At 27.7% G+C, this 22867-nt stretch overlaps 3 protein-coding genes and 1 long non-coding RNA gene across 9 annotated transcripts in view; 2 read left to right on the top strand and 2 right to left on the bottom strand.

Moving 5' to 3' along the window:
- LOC111687603 (DNA repair protein RAD51 homolog 3) overlaps nt 1-22867 on the top strand; it is a 31033-nt gene that overhangs the window by 6043 nt on the left and 2123 nt on the right. The gene's annotated exons all lie outside the window — the stretch shown is intronic.
- LOC124419181 lies at nt 100-5304 on the bottom strand. Of its 2 annotated transcripts, none has more exons than XR_006940454.1 (3): nt 5042-5304; nt 4692-4979; nt 100-558 (listed from the first exon to the last, which is right to left on the bottom strand). It is a non-coding gene; the product is annotated as an uncharacterized LOC124419181 (long non-coding RNA). The 2 variants fall into 2 exon arrangements; XR_006940455.1 differs by lacking the exon at nt 100-558 and adding an exon at nt 4274-4639.
- LOC111687601 (uridine 5'-monophosphate synthase) lies at nt 5718-9817 on the top strand. The gene is made up of 3 exons (XM_023450047.2): nt 5718-6120; nt 6178-6685; nt 8639-9817. The coding sequence occupies exons 1-3, from the start codon at nt 5968-5970 to the stop codon at nt 9445-9447; spliced, it is 1470 nt and encodes a 489-aa protein (XP_023305815.2). The 5' UTR covers nt 5718-5967; the 3' UTR covers nt 9448-9817.
- On the bottom strand, nt 11587-20531 carry LOC124418440 (annexin B9). 2 transcript variants are annotated; one of them, XM_046947730.1, is made up of 3 exons: nt 20026-20531; nt 19552-19959; nt 11587-11675 (listed from the first exon to the last, which is right to left on the bottom strand). In XM_046947730.1, exons 1-3 carry the CDS (start codon nt 20437-20439, stop codon nt 11622-11624), a joined length of 876 nt encoding a protein of 291 aa, XP_046803686.1. In that variant the 5' UTR covers nt 20440-20531; the 3' UTR covers nt 11587-11621. The 2 variants fall into 2 exon arrangements, with proteins under 2 accessions (XP_046803686.1, XP_046803685.1); XM_046947729.1 differs by lacking the exon at nt 11587-11675 and adding an exon at nt 15731-15812.

Raw genomic sequence — 22867 nt, 5'->3', positions numbered from 1 at the left:
CTAGTTCAGTTCTAGTTCAGTTCTAGTTCAGTTCTAGTTCAGTTCTAGTTCAGTTCTAGTTCAGTTCTAGTTCTAGTTCAGTTCTAGTTCAGTTCTAATTCAGTTCTAATTCAGTTCTAGTTCTGTTCTTTCATCAACGTTTCTATGGAAAGATTTGCTCTTTTTAAGATAAATTTATATGGGAATAGTTAAACTGTTTTATACAATGGATTTGGGGGACAGTTTACTTTATTTTTGAAACTTTTAATATTGGAAAGATGTCATTGTTTCAGAATTGTTTTCTATAGAAAAAGTTTGTTTTTTTTATAAAGAACGTTAATGAAAATGATATAATTTTTTAAATAACTCTCTTTCTCACTTACCATTTGGTGTATTCTGCTGAAAATGATTACCATTCGTTTGATAACGCTGCACATGATTATCAGCCGATGTCGGGACATTACCATTAATGCCAGGCGTAGAAAAAGCACCCGGCGATTGGGCGTCATGACCAAATTTGGCAGCAAACTGATGTATACCCGAAAAGGGACCACCAAACGCGGAGAAATTCATCATTAACTATAACGTTTAAACACTCAATGCACAACGGACAGGATATTTATGATTTGTTGTATATTTATTTAAATTTAACCGTTAAAATTCAAATTTATTGATCTTTTATTAAAACACACATACACTTGGCTTTACATATGATGATGATGATTAGTAATAGAAAAAAATTATTGAGTTATACTGAAAAAATAGTAGTAGACTTGGGTTGTTGTTGTAGTACATAGAATATATAATATTTGTTGTTTTTGTTTTATTTTTATGTTTTTCGTTTTGGTTTGTATGAGTAAGTAAATAGAGAATAACTTTCGTTTTCCGTATAGTAGTAGTTGTCGTAGTATTCGTAGGTTTGCACTCACTTTCTCACTCACTAACTATATAAATACAGTTAACAATACAGTTCTAATAATAATACCAACAACAGCAATAACAAACCAAGGCAGACAACGATGACAATGTCGTCCGTCGTCTATATGATGATGGTTATTGTGGCTGCTGAGTTTTGATGAGGTTTTCTATGGTGGAAAGATGACGATGATGATGTTATAGTTAAAATGATGACGAGTCCATTTAATAAAATTTTCCTTTCTTTTTGTTTTTATTTGTTTTATAGTAAAAATGATTTGTTAAAAGTTACTAGCGGTGATTTAATCACTTTCCTTTTAATATAAATTCGCACTCTCTCTCTCTCTCTTTTCTATTTCAGGCTTTAAAACACTCTTTTAAAAGTTGTTGGTTTTTAAAATATCAAATTTACCACCATCTTGTAGTGATGTCGGAGCTTAACTACTCGTTTGCTCCGTTATGTAGGCAATATAAATAAACCATTACACTTCACTACTACTTTTACACTTTTACTACTTTTTTTATTTCAAATTTACTACTCTTTTTTTAACCGTTATGGTAGTTTTGTTGTTTACTTTTTTCGTTTTGTTTTGTTTTATTTTGTATTTCCTTCTTTGTTCTCACTTTACAGTTAACAACAAACAACATCCTTATTAAAAGTAATTTTCATTTTCAATATTCACAAAGAGAGTGAGAGTTGATGTGCTTTTTCCCATAAACTCATTACGGGAAACGAAAGCAAAATAAGTAAGAATTTATTCAACTCAAAACTGAGTGAGTGGAACTAACAAAGAGTTATTTTTTAAGGAAATATGAGTTCTTTAAAGGGGGAGTTTTTGTTTCTTTTTTTTTAACACTTTACAAAATATTTATTAACTTTTTTATTAATAAGTATTTTTTATTTTGAACTTTAAATTTCCTGTTTAAAATAAATTGTCTAAAACAGCAGTTTTATTTCAACAAAAATTCTTTTATAAAACAGAAAAACTATAAAACTTTATAATTACTAGTTTTTTTTTTTCAACACAAAACCGAGTAAAAAGCGTGCAAAAATAGCGACTAACTAACACGAGCGCCGACACCAAACTAATAACTTTCCTATAAAACACACTTGCGTTTTGTAATGATGATGATGCCAGCACAACAATAACAACAACAGCAACTACCACGATAATAAAAAAAAAACAACAACACGCTACAACCACCAGACCTTTAAACACCCACCACCCCCTGTTTGATAAAGAGAAAATAAAATAAAAACCGGAAACTTCTTACTCATTTACTGCTAAATACCAAACAACACCAGCTCACTCACTTACCACTGAACACTCATACTCTCTCAAATTTGTAAAACTACACTTTCCCTCTCTCACCCACCTTAATTAACATTACTCAAACACTTTAATGTTAACGATGGAAAAGGAATTTCGTTAATATTTTATTTTTGTAAACGAGTTTATAATTCAAGAAATTTTGTAGATCCTCCCTTACTAAACTTTAAAGTTATTACTTGGAGAGAAATTTATATTTGTGGCTAGAATTTATTTTATGCCTTGGCGCCATCACTTTTATAAAGTGTGGCTTATTTAGCTTTTTTCAGAATTAATTTTCTTTGATATCGACGGCTTTTTTATACAAAATGTTAATCTAAAACAGAACTATACTAGAACTGAATTAGAACTGAACTAGAACTAAACTAGAACTGAACTAGAACTGAACTAGAACTGAACTAGAACTGAACTAGAACTGAACTAGAACTGAACTAGAACTGAACTAGAACTGAACTAGAACTGAACTAGAACTGAACTAGAACTGAACTAGAGCTGAACTAGAACTGAACTAGAACTGAACTAGAACTGAACTAGAACTGAACTAGAACTGAACTAGAACTGAACTAGACCTGAACTATTATTTATTATCTTAGTTCAAATAGCCACATTGACAACACTAATTTTAAAGTTAAATGTAAAAAACAAGAAAGAGGGGATGAACTGCTAACAAACACCGCTGCCACTCTTTATCCATAACTCTCCCCAAACATGTAAATGCATTTTTTTTTGCTATTACAATACAAATGCAATGAATAAAAGGGAATGGTAAAATAACATAAGAGATAAACATGTAATATGAATGTAAGTATGCATGTTGTACTATATCCATATGTACATATTTGCTTTTATATGTTGTTTTTGTTGCTTTGTTTTAAGCATCCCCCTTTTTAAGGAATTTATTAAAGTTGTGATTCTGGTAAGGTTTTTAATTTAAAAAGCCTGTTTATTTTTTTTTACTATTAATGATAGTGCATAAATAAGTATACATACATAAGTTAGTACATATGTATTATATATAAGTGTTTATAGAAAAACTAGTATATATATAATAACTTCTTTGCACATAAACACTTATACGATGGTTATGGGGGAGCCATTGGGGTGGTAGACTTTTTATGGCATATTGTTATTTGTATGTGTTAGTATTTAGTTTTTTTCGTGTTTATGTTCTTCTTTTTATTATTGTTGTAATTGTTTTGTACATAATAGGTTGGTAAATATAGTATGTCTATAATTGTTGGAGCTTTAGTATATTCTACTTCCTTCTGATTTTCTATTTCTGTTAAAAAATAAGCATGAGTGTAATTGTATTATACCCATGTTAAAAGGAGTGAGCGAAATGCTACAATTGAGCGCCATTTTTTACAAAAAGAGAGAGAGTGAGTGTGTTAAACTACTTACTCTTTCACTTATTATTTTGTTTTTCTTGTTATGTTGTTGTTAGCAACCATTTTGCCATTAGGTAGCGTATTTCTTTCCTATTTTCCTTTTGCTACTTCGTTTGTTATTTCTAGTTAGAGCCGGCATATATCTAGATATTTGTAAGTATTTATTATTGTATATTCTTTTATTAGGTGTAAAATTTACACCGTAAATTCAAGAACAAACAGAGAACAGAAATGATAAGTGTCAAATACAAAATTATTGCTTATTTGTTTACCAATGATGTGTTAAGATGGAAATGTAAAAACTTAGTAACCTAGTGTTGAAATTGAGAGTAAAAATCTTTGAGAGAAAGTAGGGTTAGGACAAAATAAGCAGTTGAGCTAGATATGTGGTAAAGAAGAGGGCAAGGAAAATGGTGGGTGTTTGAGTGGAAATTATATATCTGATTAGAAAAACAACGAAATGAAAAAAGTGATCAAAGAAAAGAGAAATGGGAAATGAAAAAGTTGTGAGTAAAGGTGAGTAAAGGTGAGTAAGTAAGTTAGTAAGTAAGTAAGTAAGTAAGTAAGTTAGTAAGTTAGTAAGTTAGTAAGTAGGTAAGTAAGTAAGTAAGTAAGTAAGTAAGCTAGTAAGTAAGTATGTAAGTAAGTAAGGAAGTAAGTAAGTAAGGAAGTAAGTAAGTAAGTAAGTAAGTAAGTAAGTAAGTAAGTAAGAAAGTAAGTAAGCGAGTGAGTAAGTAAGTAAGTAAGTAAGTACAACAAGATAACCTTTAGAACCTCGGATACCTTACTATCAATAACATTTTAGCCAATTCTTTATTTTGTACATTATTGGACTTTTTCGATCCAAAAGCCTTTTTCCAGACAAGTCAAACATTTACAACAACATTATAATCATTAAAATCTCTAATATCATCACCATCGCTTCAAAAGTAGTAAATTCCTTATTTTGTACATTAGAGGACTTTTCGATATTTCCATAACAGAAAATTAGATCATATCGGTGTAAAGTATGTGATTTACATAAAACTGATTTATGACTTAATAACAAACGTTGAAATATACTAAAAATTAAACTTACCGCCACATAAAATTCCATTGCCAAAGTTTGCAAATCATTTATAATTTCATAATTTATGCGATTCCTTAGTTTACATCATCCAATTGACGTAGACAAAATGAAAATGAATCAATAACGAAAATTATGTATTGCTCCACATAGTCGTAATAATAGACATAACAAACATTTTGTAATAATTGTTGAGCACAAAAATCTTTAAAGGCTGAGGAGCGTATAGTTTGGAAATGATGCTCCATGTGTGCAGTAAGTTCTGAACATTTAAAGTTTAAATTTTAAACACAATACAAACTTAAAAGAAAAATGAGATTTAAATTTAAATGTAAATTTGTTGCAGACATAAGAATTTCTACCTAATTAATTTCATTCGCACCGGAAGCTCCACAAAGTTCTGTAACCAAACACAAAAGTAAATCACCAGCCAAATGATCATTCAGTTCTTTCATTAAACTTAGGCGATGACTGTTCATGGCGCCAAATCTCAAAGGCAGTAGTTTTAAAAAAGTTAAATAATTAAAATAATACAGATAAAACAAACTAAAATACACAATTTCTTAGAAAATTTAATACAAAAGCTTAAAAATACCAAAATTTATTGCAAAAAGCGCCTTTTTAATACAGAGTTGTATATTTTTGTCTTTAAATGTTCAAGTACAACCATGTATACTTATGTCAAAAAGTGTATATGTTGCCAGAGTAACCTTTTTACTATATACCGTAAATAACGAAAATCCCACATGCCCCACATTTCTACACATAAAACAAATATACATAACAAACAAATTAACCATATGTGTATACATATTTTTGTGCATTTTCTACAAGTACGCCATTTAATATAATGAACAAGATCATAATTCAATTTTTTGTCACAAATTTTTATCTCTAGCATTCCGTTTTTATTTAAAATCATTAAAAATTTAAACGTATTTGAGAACTTAAACCGCTTACTTTCGATTTTAAGCCGCCGCCAATATATTCAGTGTTAGCCAACGCCGTTAGTATTTGTCGGCGCAGGTGTCTACTCTTGACTAGTGCACTAAACGGACAGAAGGCGGCTAGAATCAGTTGGAATCGAAAAGAAAAAACGGGACGGAAAATTTTATAATTAATTGAAAAACAACACCAGTAGTAAACACGTGTGGTTCAGACTGCTGGAATTAGTATAACAACAATAAAGAATTAATTAAATAATACCTACTAAAGAAAAGCGGAATAAATATTTGCATGCAAAGCAAATAAATTAATAAAACACTCAACAAATTAAATAATCTACAACATGTTGGATAAAATTACCGAACAAAGAAAAGCGCTGGCGCTGAAATTATTCGAAATCAATGCCTTCAAATTCGGTGATTTCAAAATGAAAGTGGGCATCAATTCTCCCGTCTATTTTGATTTGCGTGTTATTGTCAGTTATCCTGAAGTCATGGTTAGTATCCTTTATTTAAGTGTCAAAGAAATTTTTCTTATAATTCCCTTTTTTCAGCAAACTGTTTCCAATTTGATTATGGAGCGCATTAAGGAAGAAAATTTAAGTGCCAAACATGTTTGTGGTGTCCCCTACACCGCTTTACCTTTGGCCACTCTAGTCTCGGTGCAACAGAACATACCCATGTTGGTGAGACGTAAAGAGGCCAAAGACTATGGCACCAAGAAACTGATTGAAGGTATCTATAGTGCCGGTGACACGTGTCTCATTGTTGAGGATGTCATCACTTCCGGTTCTAGTGTTTTGGATACCGTTAAAGACTTGACCAGAGAAGGTATTACTGTCACCGATGCCGTCATTGTTGTCGATCGTGAACAGGGTGGTGCTGCAAATATTGCCAAATATTCCGTACGCGTGCATTCTTTATTTACTTTGTCTTTCCTTCTCAATACCCTTTTGGAAGCGGGTAAAATTGATCGTGATACTGTAGAGGCTGTGGCTAAATATGTTTCCTCTGTGCAAATCGATGGTGATGGCAAATTTTTAAATAACAAAACAGAAGTTGGTGAGTAGCAAACACATATTACATGATATTCTTTATTTGTTTTTATTAGTATGATAATTACACCGTTTCTATACGAATTTTAAATGAGAAAAACTTACATTTGAAGAGGAACTTTGTTTTCATTGTTTGATTCTAAAATAATGTAAAATGCTAATTTATTTTCAAATAATTTAAACAATTTATTACAAAGAAAACAAATTAAGGTGGGGAGAATCAAACTCATTTAAATGCAGCTATTAATTACAGACGAACGTGTTGTTTTTAATAAAAAATCATGATTTATATGATTGTGGCGGGAATGTGACAGTTGTCAATACCGAACGTAATAGTATTTCTAGTGTAGCATTTTATCTCCTTTTAAAGCTTGTCTAGAGCAGTTATTCACAAGTTATCGCACATATATACATACACCTAAATTTATTAATTGAAAGAAGTATAAAAATTGACTGAAGCCGTTATCAAAACCATTTTGAAAAATGTTTTATTAAAGTTCTTACTGAAACGAAAGAATTTATAATTGGGAAAACTTTTGCGAAAATTGTTCAGTTTTCAAAAAATGGAATTTTTAGAAATTAAAGTCTTTATTTTCTCAAAATGTTAATTAGGCTAATTATGAACAACAATTTCCTATGTGTTTATTCCATTGTGCATGCTTTATTGGAGAGGGAACTGAAATTCCTGGGAATTTGTTATATTTGCTTATATTTAGAGGGCGAAAAGGGAAATTTCTGCCTTATAATCTTGACTATAGATCAGTCTATAGTCTTGACTATAGATCAGTCTATAGTCTTGACTATAGATCAGTCTATAGTCTTGACTATAGATCAGTCTATAGTCTTGACTATAGATCAGTCTATAGTCTTGACTATAGATCAGTCTATAGTCTTGACTATAGATCAGTCTATAGTCTTGACTATAGATCAGTCTATAGTCTTGACTATAGATCAGTCTATAGTCTTGACTATAGATCAGTCTATAGTCTTGACTATAGATCAGTCTATAGTCTTGACTATAGATCAGTCTATAGTCTTAACTATAGATCAGTCTATAGTCTTGACTATAGATCAGTCTATTGTCTTGACTATAGATCAGTCTATAGTCTTAACTATAGATCAGTCTATAATCTTGACTATAGATCAGTCTATAGTCTTAAATATAGATCAGTCTATAGTCTTAATTATAGATCAGCCTATAGTTTTAACTATAGACCAGTCTATAGTCTTGACTATAGATCAGTCTATAGTCTTGACTATACATCAGGGTATAGTTCTGACTATAGATCAGTCTATAGTCTTTACTTACTTACTTACTTACTTACTTACTTACCTACTTACTTAATTACGTACTTACTTACTTACTTACTTACCTACTTACTTACTTAATTACTTACTTACTTACTAACTAACTATATATTATAGATTACTTTGTAGTAATCTTCACTATAGATTGATCTTTATTCTGACTTGGATATAGACTATTGAACAGTTTGTAATCAAGGCTAAAGATGACTCTAGATCTTGTATAGTTTTATGGTCAGTTTATAGACTTGACTATAAAACGTTTTTTGTTAAACTTTTCATTTATTAAACGTTCTGTTCAACTGTTGGCAAACTGGTGTAAATTTTGAATAAATAACAAATCTTTCTTGATTAAGTGTCAACTGCAATAAAATGACTGCAAAAGTTCTTATTTATATAATTTATGTTTATTAGTTAAATTGCTTTGATTAGTAGGTACACAAAACACGCGTTAGATAAAAAACTATAAATAAAAAACAAAATTTCTAAAATGTTTGTTACTACAGTCCTACATAATACGTCTTAGTTATCTTTTGATTATATATATTAATACTAAACACTCTTTATTTTGTCTTTCTCTCTCTCTCTTACTCTTTCTTTTCTCATTGGTTTATTTTTTGTTGCTGCCTGCTCTCTACCGCCCCCCCCCCCTTAGTCAATGACTTTGTACGCACAAAAGTCTCTTTCGAAAGTCGTGCTAATTTGGCTAAATGTGAATTGGCCAAACAATTGTTCAATTTGATGGTGAGCAAAAAAACCAATCTGTGTTTGGCTGCTGATCTTACCAGATGTCAAGATGTTTTGGAAGCTGCCGATAAATGTGGACCTTATATCTGTGTTTTAAAGACTCATGTCGATATTTTGGAAGATTTCAATGAACAATTTGTTAATGATTTACAAGCCTTGGCTAAGAGACACAATTTCTTGTTAATGGAAGATCGTAAATTTGCTGATATTGGCAATACAGTGTCTTTGCAATATGGCAAGGGTTTATATAAAATCTCCAACTGGGCTGATTTGGTTACCGCCCACACTTTATCCGGTCGCAGTATTTTACAAGGCTTAAAGGCTGCCTTAAAAGAAGACTCCTCTAAGCCTAGAGGTGTTTTCCTTTTGGGTGAAATGTCTGCTACTGGTAATTTGATTGATGATAAATACAAAGAGGCCTCCGCTAAAATTGCTACAGAAGGTGCTGATGTTGATTTTGTGGCCGGTATGGTGTGTCAATCCACCACCTGTTTTGCCTTCCCCGGTTTAGTGCAATTGACACCTGGTGTCAAGATCGATGAGTCTGGTGATCAATTGGGTCAACAATACAATACCCCCGAACATGTGATTAAAGAGAAAGGTGCTGATGTAGCTGTTGTGGGACGTGGCATTTTGGAAGCTAAATGTATGGAAAAGGCAGCTGCTTTATATCGTGATCGTTTGTGGGCTGCCTACACTGATCGTTTAGCTAAATAATACTTTTTTAAGTTGTTTAATTTCTACTTTAATTCTGTTTGACTTATTATTTAAATATTTCTTTAAAAGAAAAATATTTACAAAATAATTTGTACCTTAATGCACAAAATATACATATTAACACAATTTAAATTGTATTTTTCCCCCACGTTTACTTACTTAAACTTCCAGTTTATTTTAATATTAATTACAAATATAACTAAATCAATATAACTTTGTTAAACAATATTCTTCATTCTTTAGCTTTTAAATGACGCATTTATTCTGCATGTGTTAAGTTTATTTTTTTTACATTTACTTTTTGTTTTGTTTTTTCCGTCAAATACATTAATTATGTAGATTTTTAAGTAACAATTTTTTTTATATACAAGTTTTCATTTCTTGTTTTCTTTTCAATTAAAATAACATAGAATTTAATCAACAAAGTAAATACAAAGATAAAGATAATAAAATTTACACTAATATATTCAAAACGTGTATTACTTACTACTTACTCTCTTTCTCATTCAAAAGAAGAAATGTTACAGACAGATTTATAAAAACTTGGATAAATGTTTGAAATTATGCAAAATTTTTGAATAACTTGTTGGATAGCTAACGACCCAGAAACATTAACAGTGAGAAAATTTTTACAGTCTAGGTCATAGATAAGTGATTTGTAGTCTTGGCTGTAAATCCGTCAATAGCCTTTACTTTAGATCAAGTTATAGTTTTGGTCAGCCTATAGTCTTGACTGTAAATCAATCTTTAGTCTTGACTAAAGATCAATCTATAGTTAAGATAATAGACTGAACTATAGTGTTATTCTATAGTCTTAACTATAGATCAATCTATAGTCTTAACTGTAGATCAATCTATAGTCTTAACTATAGATCAATCTGTAGCCTTGACTATAGATCAATCTATAGTCTTGACTATAGATCAATATATAGTCTTGACTATAGATCAATCTATAGTCTTGACTATAGATCAATCTATAGTCTTGACTGTAGATCAACCTATAGCCTTGACTATAGCCTTGACTATAGATCAGTCTATAATCTTGACTATAGATCAGTCTATAATCTTGACTGTAGATCAGTTTATAGTCTAGGCAATAGGTCAGTCTATAGTCTTGACTATAGTCTTAACTATAGACCAATCTGTAGTCTTGACTATAGATCAATCTATAGTCTTAACTATAGACCAATCTGTAGTCTTGACTATAAATCAATCTTTAGTCTTAACTATAGATCAATCAATAGTCTTGACTATAGATCAATCTATAGAATTGACTATAGATCAATTTATAGTCTTGACTATAGATCAATCTATAGTCTTGACTATAGGCTAATCTATAGTCTTGACTACAGATCAATCTAAAGTCTTAACTATAGATCAATCTATAGGCTTAACTATAAATAAATCTATAGTCTTAACTATTGATAAATCTATAGTCTTGACTGTAGATCAATCTATAGTCTTGACTATAGATCAGTCTATAGTCTTGACTAAAGATCAGTCTATTGTCTTGACTATAGATCAGTCTATAGTCTTGACTATAGATCAGTCTATAGTCTTGACTATATATCAGTCTATAGTCTTAACTATAGATCAGTCTATAGTTTTGACTATACATCAGCCTTGACTATACATCAGTCTATACTATAGACTCTATAGTTCTGACTATAGATCAGTCTATAGTCTTGACTATAGATCAGTCTATAGTCTTGCCTATAGATCAGTCTATAGTCTTGCCTGTAGATCAGTCTATAGTCTTGACTATAGATCAGTCTATAGTCTTGACTATAGATAAGTCTATAGTCTTGACTATAGATCAGTCTATAGTCTTGACTATAGATCAGTTTTGATAATTTGGTTATTTTTATATAAAGACTTCATCCTAAAACTTCCTTAGCAACTTTTCGGTTCGAAATATATTGCTGGCAATATGTTGCTTTAACAAAATGATTAGCAATAAAGTTGCTTAAGTGTTTAATTAAAAATACTTACTTTTTGTTAAAAAATAACTTAAACAAATTATGAGTATTAAAATTTTTTTTAATGATTTTAAAAATCTCAAAAACTGGAATTACAATTTATCAAGAAAAACAAAATGGAAAATAAAAGAAATAAATAAATTAAAAATATTTTAAATACAATTGTGAAATAGACAAGAGAAATAAACTTGCGACTTAATAAGAAGCTAAAGTGGCCAAAACATAGCCGGTGTCATCATCCATATCGTCCTAAAAGAAAAACAAAAAGAAAAAATCCAGAAAAGTAGTTTTTAGTTCATAATTTATTAAATTAAAGTAAGAAGAAACTTAATGTTTAAATAAAAACACATAAACCTTGGCCAAAAATGCTTAATAAAAAAAAACACATTTAAATAAGTTTCAGTTTTAAAATGAATTTTGAGATGGACATAACTTTTAAGAAATTTTATTTAATTTTTAATAGTTTATATAAATAAAAATAATTAATATTATTTGTTATAATTATAAGTTTTATAGTTTATTAATAAGAAGCTAAGGCAACCAAAACACGACAATAATCACCAGATAAATCATCCTGTAAAAAGAAATAAAATAGAAAAAAAACGTTTATGTGATGTGAAGTAAAATTTTTTAATTAAAACTCTTTTTTTTAAGATAAATTTTGCAATTTAGTTTTTAAGCTGTAAAAAGGCACTTTATTTAGAACAAAGATATTTTTTTACACAACAATTACAACACTAATTCTCTAAAGACAAATGTTTCGTGTTAAAGAAAAAGGGACATTAATTAATAAAATACTTTTGTTTAAAGAAATACAACAAAAATTGCACATAAAACAGCTATTTCTTTCAATATTAAAATACAATAATTCTTTTAAGGGATTTGGTTTTGGATTTTATTCTTTTTGGCTTTTTTTTTAATTCCCATTTTGTGGAAGTTGTTTTGTTTCTTTGTGGGGTTGTTCAAACGTTTTATGTTTTGCTATGTTTACCAAGCCACCAGAGTCTCTAACATGTAACCAATATCGGTTTCCAAATCTTCCTGTAAATTTTTTTTATTGATTTTTTTGCATGATTTGTAAACAAACATTTCAAATGAGAAGGAAGAAAAAAAAAAGAAGAAAAATACACAGTTTTGAGTTTTCTAGTGATTATATAAATGATTGGTTTTTAAAATTGTGTTTTTTTTTTTTTCAAAAAAAATTAAATAAAATTTCCCCTTTGGTTATTTATGTAAAAATGTGTTGTTTTTTTTTTTTGTAAAGAAATGAGTTGTTAACACAAGATTTGAAATAAATTTTGATTTTGGACCGAAATTTTTTTAAAACTAAAATTTTAAATGAATTGCCAAAGTGTTAATGAAATGTTTAGAAAGGAAAGTAAAAGATGGAAAGCAATTGTTAAATTATAAGAAAGTTAATGTTAGAGAAAAGAACATGCTTTAGTAGTTTAAAAAAGTTTAAAATATAAACGGGGGTTCTTTAAACCATTTTAGTTAAAAAGAAAAACTGACAATTTCTAAGCTACATTCTGACAGGGTTCATTAACAGTTTCAGTCTATAGTCTAGACAATAGTCCAGTCTTGGCTATTAATTAGTCACAGTCTTGATTATAGATCAGTTCAAAGTCTTGACTATACTTAGATAAGATAAGCTTATAGTACTGTCTATAGATTAGTTTGTAGCATTGACAATAGATCAATCTAAAGTCTTGACTGTATATCAATATATATATAGTCTTGCATATACTTAGGTCTGTTAGGTCTATAGCCTTAACTATAGATCAGTTTTTAGTCATGATAATTCATCAATATATAGCCTTGGCTACAGATCATTATTCCTATATATCAGTGTATAGACTAAACTATAGATCAGTCGATAGTCTAGACTATAGACTAGTCTATAGTCTAGACTATAGACTAGTCTATAGTCTAGACTATAGATCACTCTATAGTCAAGACTATAGATCACTCTATAGTCAAGACTATAGATCACTCTATAGTCAAGACTATAGATCACTCTATAGTCAAGACTATAGATCACTCTATAGCCTAGGCTATAGATCACTCTATAGTCCAGGCTATAGATCACTGTATAGTCTATGCTATGGATCACTGTTTAGTCTATGTTATGGATCACTCTATAGTCTATGATATAGATCACTCTACAGTTTAGACTATAGATCACTCTACAGTCTACAGATCACTGTGTAGTCTATGCTATTGATCGCTCTATAGTCTATGCTATAGACCACTCTACAGTTTAGACTATAGATCACTCTACAGTCTAAACTATAGATTACTCTACAGTCTAGACTATAGATCACTCTTCAGTCTAGACTATAGATCACTCTACAGTTTAGACTACTAAACACTCTTTAGTATAAACTATAGAACTAAGATAAAATTCTATACATTCATGCAATTTTTTCATGTTCGAAAATTTTTCGAACTTTATTTTGAAATTTTAAAAAAATCATATTTTAATCATTTTTTGAGTATTAATCCAATTAATTTTTCCAAGTTCGAAAATTTTTTGAACTTAATTTCGAAATTGTAAAAAACGATTTTTAATACTTTTTTGGTTTTATATCACTTTTAATATGAAATAACCAAACATTTTATACATTGAATCCAATTTTTTATGTTCGAAAATTTTCAAACTTATTTTCGAAATTCTAAAAATCAACTTTTTAAGCAGTTTTTGGCTATTGTTCACATTTAACGCTGATTAGATGAACTTTATTTAACATTTTACATCTATTTTTTATGTTCGAAAATTTTCGAACTTCATTTCGAAATATTAAAAAATCAAATTTTTAAGAAGTTTTTGGCATTTATTCACATTTATCTCGTAATTTGATGAACATTTTTATATTTTCAAGCCATTTTTCCAAGTTCGAAAATTTTCGAACTTAATTTCGAAATTGCAAAAAATTGACTTTTTAAGTAATTTTTTGCTATAAGAAGCATTCAACCTTGATTAGTTGTACGTTTTTTACTTTTTCCAATCATTTTTTCTAAGTTCGAAAATTTTCGAACTTATTTTCGAAATTCTAAAAATCGACTTTTTAAGCAATTTTTTGCTATTAAAAATATTTTAACTTGATAAGATGAACATTTTTTTTTATTTTCGATGCCATTTTTCCAAGTTCGAAAATTTTCGAACTTAATTTCGAAATTCTAAAAATCGACTTTTTAAGTAATTTTTTGCTTTTAAAAACTTTTCACCTTGATTAGTTGAACATTTTTTACTTTTTGCAGCTATTTTTGTTATGTTCGAAAATTTTCGAACTTAATTTCGAAATGCTAAAAATCTACTTTTTAAGCAATTTTTTGCTTTAAATAGCATTCAACCTTATTAGTTGAACATTTTTTACTTTTTGCAGCTATTTTTTTATGTTCGAAAATTTTCGAACTTAATTTCGAAATTGGAAAAATTTACTTTTTAAGCAGTTTTTGCTTTTTTTGTTTTTTTTAACAAAAAAATTTAGAGAATATAAGAAAGTTTTTAACGAGATCGTAAAATTGTTTTCAGTTTCTGCTGAAAATTTTAAAAAGTTTAAAATTTTAGAAAATTTTTTAAATTTTTGTTTATAACTAAAACTAGTTTCATTAAACCAAATAAAAACCATAAACGTATTGTTTTTTTTTATTAATTTTTGTATTATTTTTTTGGAGTTTTTAGGTTTTTTTATACATATTTTAAATTAAAAAATATTAAAAATAAAATACAAAATAACAAGATGAAAGAAAAGTGATTGTTTTGGGTAGTTTAAGAGATTATTTAAGAATTAAAGTATAAAAATATAGTAAATTAACAAAACAGTTTTAATTATATAACCATGTATTTATATATATGTATATAAAGTATGTATGTTTATATATATGAATGTAGTATGTAGGTTTAATTAAAAAACAAATACAACAAATAGGTAGTAAATAAGAGAAATGTCATTGGGCTTTTTTTGTTTTGTACAAATATTTTAATAATAATAATTCTTATTTAAAATTGTCATTTTTTCAATAGTTTAACAGTAAGTTCTACCCAAAATATAACTATTTTTTTTACTTTTTTTTTAGAAAAAACTATTTAATTGTGTATAAAAAATTGTTATTCGATTTGAGAGAAAAAAATGTTTCAGTTTTGAACTTTGCGTTGTTACAATTTCAAGGCAGATTAAGGTTTTAATAATTAGTTGTAGTTGTTTTTGTTTTTTTTATATATATTATTAAGTTATTTATCAATAATAATAATGATAATAAAAATTGTGCAGTTTTCTATAAATTTCTGAGATTTTTTATCATTTTTCTTATTAAGTTTTTGTTTTTTTTTTAGTATCCAACAATCGCCAATAGGGCACGCTTGTAATCGCCAGAAGTATCGCCCTGCAAATAACGAAGGATTTGTTTTAATTAATTTCAATTTTAATTTTAAAGGGAATTTGTTTTGTTTTTTAGCAAAGTTTTTTCTTAAGAAAATTATAAAAAGTTTCTTCTTTTAAAGTTTTAATAAATAACCGCACCGTTAGAAAGGAAGAAGACATGTTTTTTTTTTTAAATATTTGGTAAATTTTTAAATCATTTGAAAAAAGCACATTTAAACAACATTGAAAAAAATAAATAAATTTTGTTAATGAAAAAAAAAAAAAAACAATTCAAAAAGGGCCAAGTCTAATTTTCTAACTTTTAAAATCTACTTTAAGTCCTGTTTACGAAGTAATTGCAATAACAATCGATAGATCTTTTAGACATTTTTTATAAATTCTAACTTAAAATCTTTAAAAGTTCAAAAATTTCGAACATAATTGCGAATTTCACAAATTAGGAGCAAAAGGCTTCAAATGTTTACCCAATAAAGGTTAAATATGAACAAAAGGGCAAAAACTACTTAAAAAGTAAATTTTTTAAATTTCGAAATTAAGTTCGAAAATTTTCGAACTTGAAAAATGACCTTAAAAAGTAAATAATTTCACTTATTGAAGGTTTAATGCTACGATATTACCAAAAACAGCTTAAAAAATAAATTTTTAGAATTTCGAAATTAAGTTCGAAAATTTTCGAACTTGAAAAAATTGATACAAAAAGTACAATATTTTCAACTAATCAAGTTTAAATGCTTAAAACAAAAAATTGCTTAAATAGTCGATTTTTAGAATTTCGAAATTAAGTTCGAAAATTTTCGAACTTGAAAAAATGACCTTAAAAAGTAAATAATTTTACTTATTGAAGGTTTAATGCTACGAAATTACCAACAACAGCCTAAAAAATAAATTTTTAAAATTTCGAAATTAAGTTCGAAAATTTTCGAAATTAAGTTCGAAAATTTTCGAACTTGAAAAAATAGATACAAAAAGACAATATATTCAACTAATCAAGGTTAAATGCTTATAAAAGTTAAAAATTGCTTAAATAGTCGATTTTTAGAATTTCGAAATTAAGTTCGAAAATTTTCGAACTTAAAAAAATGGCCAAAAAAAGTAAATAATTTCACTTATTAAAGGTTTAATGCTACGAAATTACCAAAAACAGCTTCAAAAATACATTTTTAGAATTTCGAAATTAAGTTCGAAAATTTTCGAACTTAAAAAATAGCTGCAAAAAGTACAATATATTCAACTAATCAAGGTTAAATGCTTATAAAAGCAAAAAATTTCTTAAATAGTCGATTTTTAGAATTTCGAAATTAAATTCGAAAATTTTCGAACTTGAAAAAATGGAAACAAAAGTAAATAATTTCACTTATTGAAGGTTTAATGCTACGAAATTACCAAAAACAGCTTAAAAACATTTTTAGAATTTCGAAATTAAGTTCGAACATTTTCGAACTTGAAAAATAGCTGCAAAAAGTACAATATTTTCAACTAATCAAAGTTAAATACTTATAAAAGCAAAAAATTGCTTAAATAGTCGATTTTTAGAATTTCGAAATTAAGTTCGAAAATTTACGAACTTAAAAAAATGGCCCCAAAAGGTAAATAATTTCACTGATTCAAAGTTAAATGCCAAGAAATGGTCAAAACCTGCTTAAAGAATATTTTTATAATTTCGAAGTCAAGTTCGAAAAGTTTTTCAAAAAACTGTTAAAAAAAGGTATATAATTTCGAAGTTAAGTTCGAAAATTTTCGAACATTAAAAAAATTGGATAAAATGTATAAAATTTTATGTTAATTCAAATTAAATGTGATAAATACGATAAAAAAGTGAGAAAATGCATTTTTTTATTTTCAAAATTAAGTTCGAAAATTTTCGAACATGAAAAAATTGCATGAAATGTATAAAATTTTATATTGTTTCATGTTAAAAGTGATAAAACTACCGAGAAAAACTTAAAAAGTCAATTTTTTAAATTTCGAAATTAAGTTCGAAAATTTTCGAACTTGGAAAAATGGCAGCAAAAAGTACAAAATTGTTAATAAATTACAGTTAAATGCTAAGAAATGACCAAAAACTGCTTAAGAAATAAATTTTTAGAATTTCGAAATTAAGTTCGAAAATTTTCAAATATAGAAAAATTGCTAAAAAAGGCATAAGATTTGTTTCTAATCAATATTAAATATGAATTCAAGCAAACAAAAACATTTTTGGTTAAGTTTTAGAATTTTGAAAATTTCGAACTTAATTTCGAAATTTGAAAATTCACGAATTTCTGCAATTTTGAATGTAAAATCATGAAATGTTTATTAGTTTTTTGTACAAATTTGAAGTTTAAAAGTTATTTTTTGTATTTTTTGTATGTTCGAAAAATTCGAACTTAATTTCGAAATTTGAAAAATCACGAATTTCTGGAATTTTGAATTTAAAATAATGAAAAGTTTTTTAGTATTATATAAATTTAAAGTTTTAAAGTGATTTATTAGGTTTTTTGAATGTTCGAAAAATTCGAACTTAATTTCGAAATTTCTAAATTTAAGACTTTTGATAATTTTTTATATAAAATCAAGAAATGTTTATTAGTTTTAAATAAATTTGAATTTTTAAAGTGATTTATTAGGTTTTTAGAATGTTCGAAAAATTCGAACTTAATTTCGAAATTTTAAAAAAAGTTAATTTTTAACTAATTTTTTAAAATAAACGATATTTATAGCATATGTACAAGTTTTAGATGAAATTTCAAAGAATTTTTCAATGTTCGAAAAATTCGAACTTAATTTCGAAATTTGAAAATTCATGAATTTTTGCAATTTTGCATTTAAATTTATGACATACTTATTAGATTTATATAAATTCGAAGTTATAAGCTGATTTATGGTGTTTTTTGTATGTTCGAAAAATTCGAACTTAATTTCGAAATTTCAAAATTCACGAATTTCTGCAATTTTGAATGTAGAATCATGAAATGTTTATTTGTTTTATATAAATTCGAAATTATAAACTGATTTTTTGTGTTTTTTGTATGTTCGAAAAATTCGAACTTAATTTCGAAATTTAAAAATTTAGAAATTTTGATAATTTCTAGCAAATTTATTAAATCAAACAAAATTTATAGCATTTGTAAAAGTTTTAGATGAATTTTTCAATGTTCGAAAAATTCGAACTTAATTTCGAAATTTCAAAATTCTCGACTGTTTTGCAAATTTTGAATGTGAAATTATGAAATATTCATTAGATTTATATAAATCCAAATTTCAAAACTTATTTTCGATGTTTTTTGAATGTTTGAAAAATTCGAACATAATTTCGAAATTTGAAAATTCATGAATTTTTGCAATTTGGAATAAAAAATCAGGCAAAGTTTATTAGTTTTTTTATGAATTTAAAGTTTGACACTGATTTCCAATGATTTTTGAATGTTCGAAAAATTCAAATTTAATTTCGAAAAATTTGATTTCAACATAATTTATACCATTTGTACAAGTTATAGAATAAATTTTATCTAATAATTGAATGTTCCTCAATAAAAAGCCCAACTACAGTTAAAATTTGTTAAAAATTTATAAAAAAACATGCAATTGATTTTTAATAAAAAATAAAAGAAGATGAACATAAAACAGACCAGAAAAAACTAACAGACAGACAAACTGAGAACAATATTAGTAAATTTTCAAAGTGTAATGAATAAAGAAAACCAAACACCACAATACGTTAATAGAAAAAGAAATTCAAAAAAAAACATAACGAAACTCACCTTAATCCAGGATTCCAAACTCTTGCCATATTTATTTTGGAATGCTTCTTTAATATCACCCAAATCGATTTCCGAACGGCTGACAATGATACGAATTAAAGTCTTATCCTTAGTGCCCAAACCGTGCATAGAATCATACAAACGTTCGGCAAAATAGTCAACTTTTGACTTGCAGCACTTGACAATGGCTAAGAAGCCCTTCTCAACTGCGCCGCTGAATTCACGTTTGATGGCTTTTTCGATATCATGGCCAGCCAAGTTTTCGTATTCCAAAAAGATTTGGCGTAATTGTTGGTAGGAGCGGGTAACTAAAATGGAATTGAATACTGATTCTTCGGTGCCCCATTGACCTTCACCGGCTTCGTATAGAGCTTGGGCATCAGCCACAGCAGCAGCTTCATCGACACCCTTTTTAGAAGAATAATATTATAAAAACTTTTTCTTTTAACTTTTAACCTTCGTTGTATAACTTACTTGATTTTCATCACGATTGCCTTGCACCAAAGACACACACAAACGCTTGAAATGTCCCGAGGTATCACCCTTCAAGTCTGATTCTAGAGATTTGCCAAAGCTTTGTTCATAGAACTGGGCAATGGTCTTAATACCAAAGTTCGATAGAGTGCAGAGAATTTCAATGATGGCTTCTTCATCGGTACCCAAACCGGCTACAGCATCGTGTAATTCTTGGGCATAGAATTGTGGCAGGGGAGTCATGAGAGCAATGATAACATCTTCGAATTTACCACCCAATTCGGATTTCAAATCGGAGATTAAATCTTTACCGAAAGAGGTCTTAAAGGCTTCGGCAATTTCCAAACGTTGAACAATGCCGCGACGGGCCAAAATCTCAATAATGGCCTTTTCGTCGGTGCCAAAGCCCTTCATGGCTTTACGCAAAATGCTGGCATCTTCGACGGGATCAAAGGGATCAGCAGGGTAGACAGTGGGAGTGCACTAGTTGGCAAATAAATTGTAATAATTCATTAAAAAAACATTCCACAAAAAAACTATTTTAAAAATCTTATTAATTACTTTCATGATTCACTTAACCAAACCCTACTCAATAACAATTACAATTATGCACTTGAAATATTAATTATTTTATGATATTCTTGAAAAGCACTTTAAAACTAATACTAGGAAACATTAATAAATAATTTTAAAAATTCCAACCGCACTTCAACACAGCAAACATGAATCATTTTCTCTTTCTTTTTCTTTTTTTCTCGAAATGAACAATTTGTTTAAAAATATCGTTTAATAATAAAGTAAACCTTTTTGTTTATTATTCATATTATCTATTTACTTTCATATTTGTTTATTTAATATGTAGAAAAATTAATATGTGTCTCTGACATAAAGATAAGATGGTTTTAGTGATAAAATGTTGTACAAAATTTTTATACGCCACCTCTGGATGGTAATTAAGTAAAATCTCATAAAGACAAAACCAGCTGTAGTACATACTTGAAAATTATAGGAATTTTTAAATTAATTATTAATGCGTAGATTTAAATCAATTGATATTTGATTTTAGTAAAGACAACATACAATCTTTAAATTTATGAAAAAACACTTGAAATTTTCAAGAGGTCAGTCGGACTGATCTTAATTTTATTCAAAAGTAATCGAACTGAACTAAAATTGATATAGAACTGGACTAGAACAGAACTAGAACTCAACTAGAATTGAACATGAACTGAACTAGAGCTGAACTAGAACTGAACTAGAACTGAACTAGAACTGAACTAGAACTGAACTAGAACTGAACAAGAACTGAACTAGAACTGAACTAGAACTGAACTAGAACTGAACTAGAACTGAACTAGAACTGAACTAGAACTGAACTAGAACTGAACTAGAACTGAACTAGAACTGAACTAGAACTGAACTAGAACTGAACTAGAACTGAACTAGAACTGAACTAGAACTGAACTAGAAAAATGAAGTTTCAGTTTTCAATTATAAAACGCTCTTTCTTGTTCAGTTCTAGTTTAGTTCTGTAAGTTCTAGTTTTCTTATCCGAATATTGTATTCTAGATTTTATTACAGAGATGCTCATTGTAAAGTGGGAAATACTCGCATTAAAACAATTAAATTGTTTATACTTTGATCTAAATAATTAGATTTTGTACTTTTACATGTGGAGAAAATGACTAAAATGAATAGAATTGTTTATTAATTTGTTTAACTGCAATTAGTAAATGTTTATAATAAAAGAAAAAAAACAAAACTATATACTCTTTGCATTTTTTGTTATTCATTTTCGTTTAATTTTTTTTAATGTTAAATAAACAAAACATATGAATAAATGATGACTCATATAGGTTTTAGTATAAGCAATTTAGTTTCAAACAAAAAAAAGGTATTTAACTTGTCTGTTTTGTATGTTTATTTTGTCTTAGATAAAATGTTCACTTATTATTAATATAAATAATAATCACGAGTTTTATGTGAACATTTTAGAATATACTGGAAATTGTGAGGTGAATAAACAGCAACTAATTTATGTCGTAAATAATTAGCATAATAATCGCGATATAGTCTATTGAAAATTTACAAATTAGAACTGATTGTTTTGAATTATTATGAAAAATCTTAAAGAAGTAAAAAATTGCCAAAATAAATACATTCATCGTATTTATTATACAAATGTATGTATGTTTGTACATCTGTATCTATTTCGTTTGAAAACATTTTACTTTGTTTTCATATCAACCTTATCATTTCGTGTTCAATTCTTTTTTTGTTAATTTTTTTAAATTAAACATGATTTTTTTATTTTTTTTATTTATCTAATGAAATGAGTGTGTAATTTTCTCCCCGCAAATGCCATTTGAATGATTACATATACAAGTCAATTATTATTTTTAAAAAATTGTGTTTTTTTATTATTTTTTATATAAACTTTTTGTACTTTGAGAGAAACTAGTTTGTAGATATTTTAGTATAAAAATATCTATATAGTTTAGATCCATAGACACGCCATTTTTGTATACATATATAGTATAAATGAAGTTGTGGTTCTGTTCTAGTTCAGTTCTAGTTCAGTTCTACTTCAGTTCTAGTTCTGTTCTAGTTCAGTTCTAGTTCAGTTCTAGTTCTGTTCTAGTTCAGTTCTAGTTCAGTTCTAGTTCAGTTCTAGTTCTGTTCTATTTCTGTTTTAGTTCTGTTCTAGAGCAGTTCTAGTTCTGTTCTAGTTCTATTCTAGTTCTGTTCTAGTTCAGTTCTGTTCTAGTTCAGTTCTGTTCTAGTTCTGTTCTAGTTCTGTTCTAGTTCTGTTCTAGTTCTGTTCTAGTTCTGTTCTAGTTCT

Source organism: Lucilia cuprina, chromosome 4, assembly GCF_022045245.1.
Source record: "Lucilia cuprina isolate Lc7/37 chromosome 4, ASM2204524v1, whole genome shotgun sequence".
Taxonomy (NCBI): Eukaryota; Metazoa; Arthropoda; class Insecta; order Diptera; family Calliphoridae; genus Lucilia; species Lucilia cuprina.
Note: the sequence above shows the minus strand (reverse complement) of the source record. Positions and strands in the feature narration are given on the sequence as shown.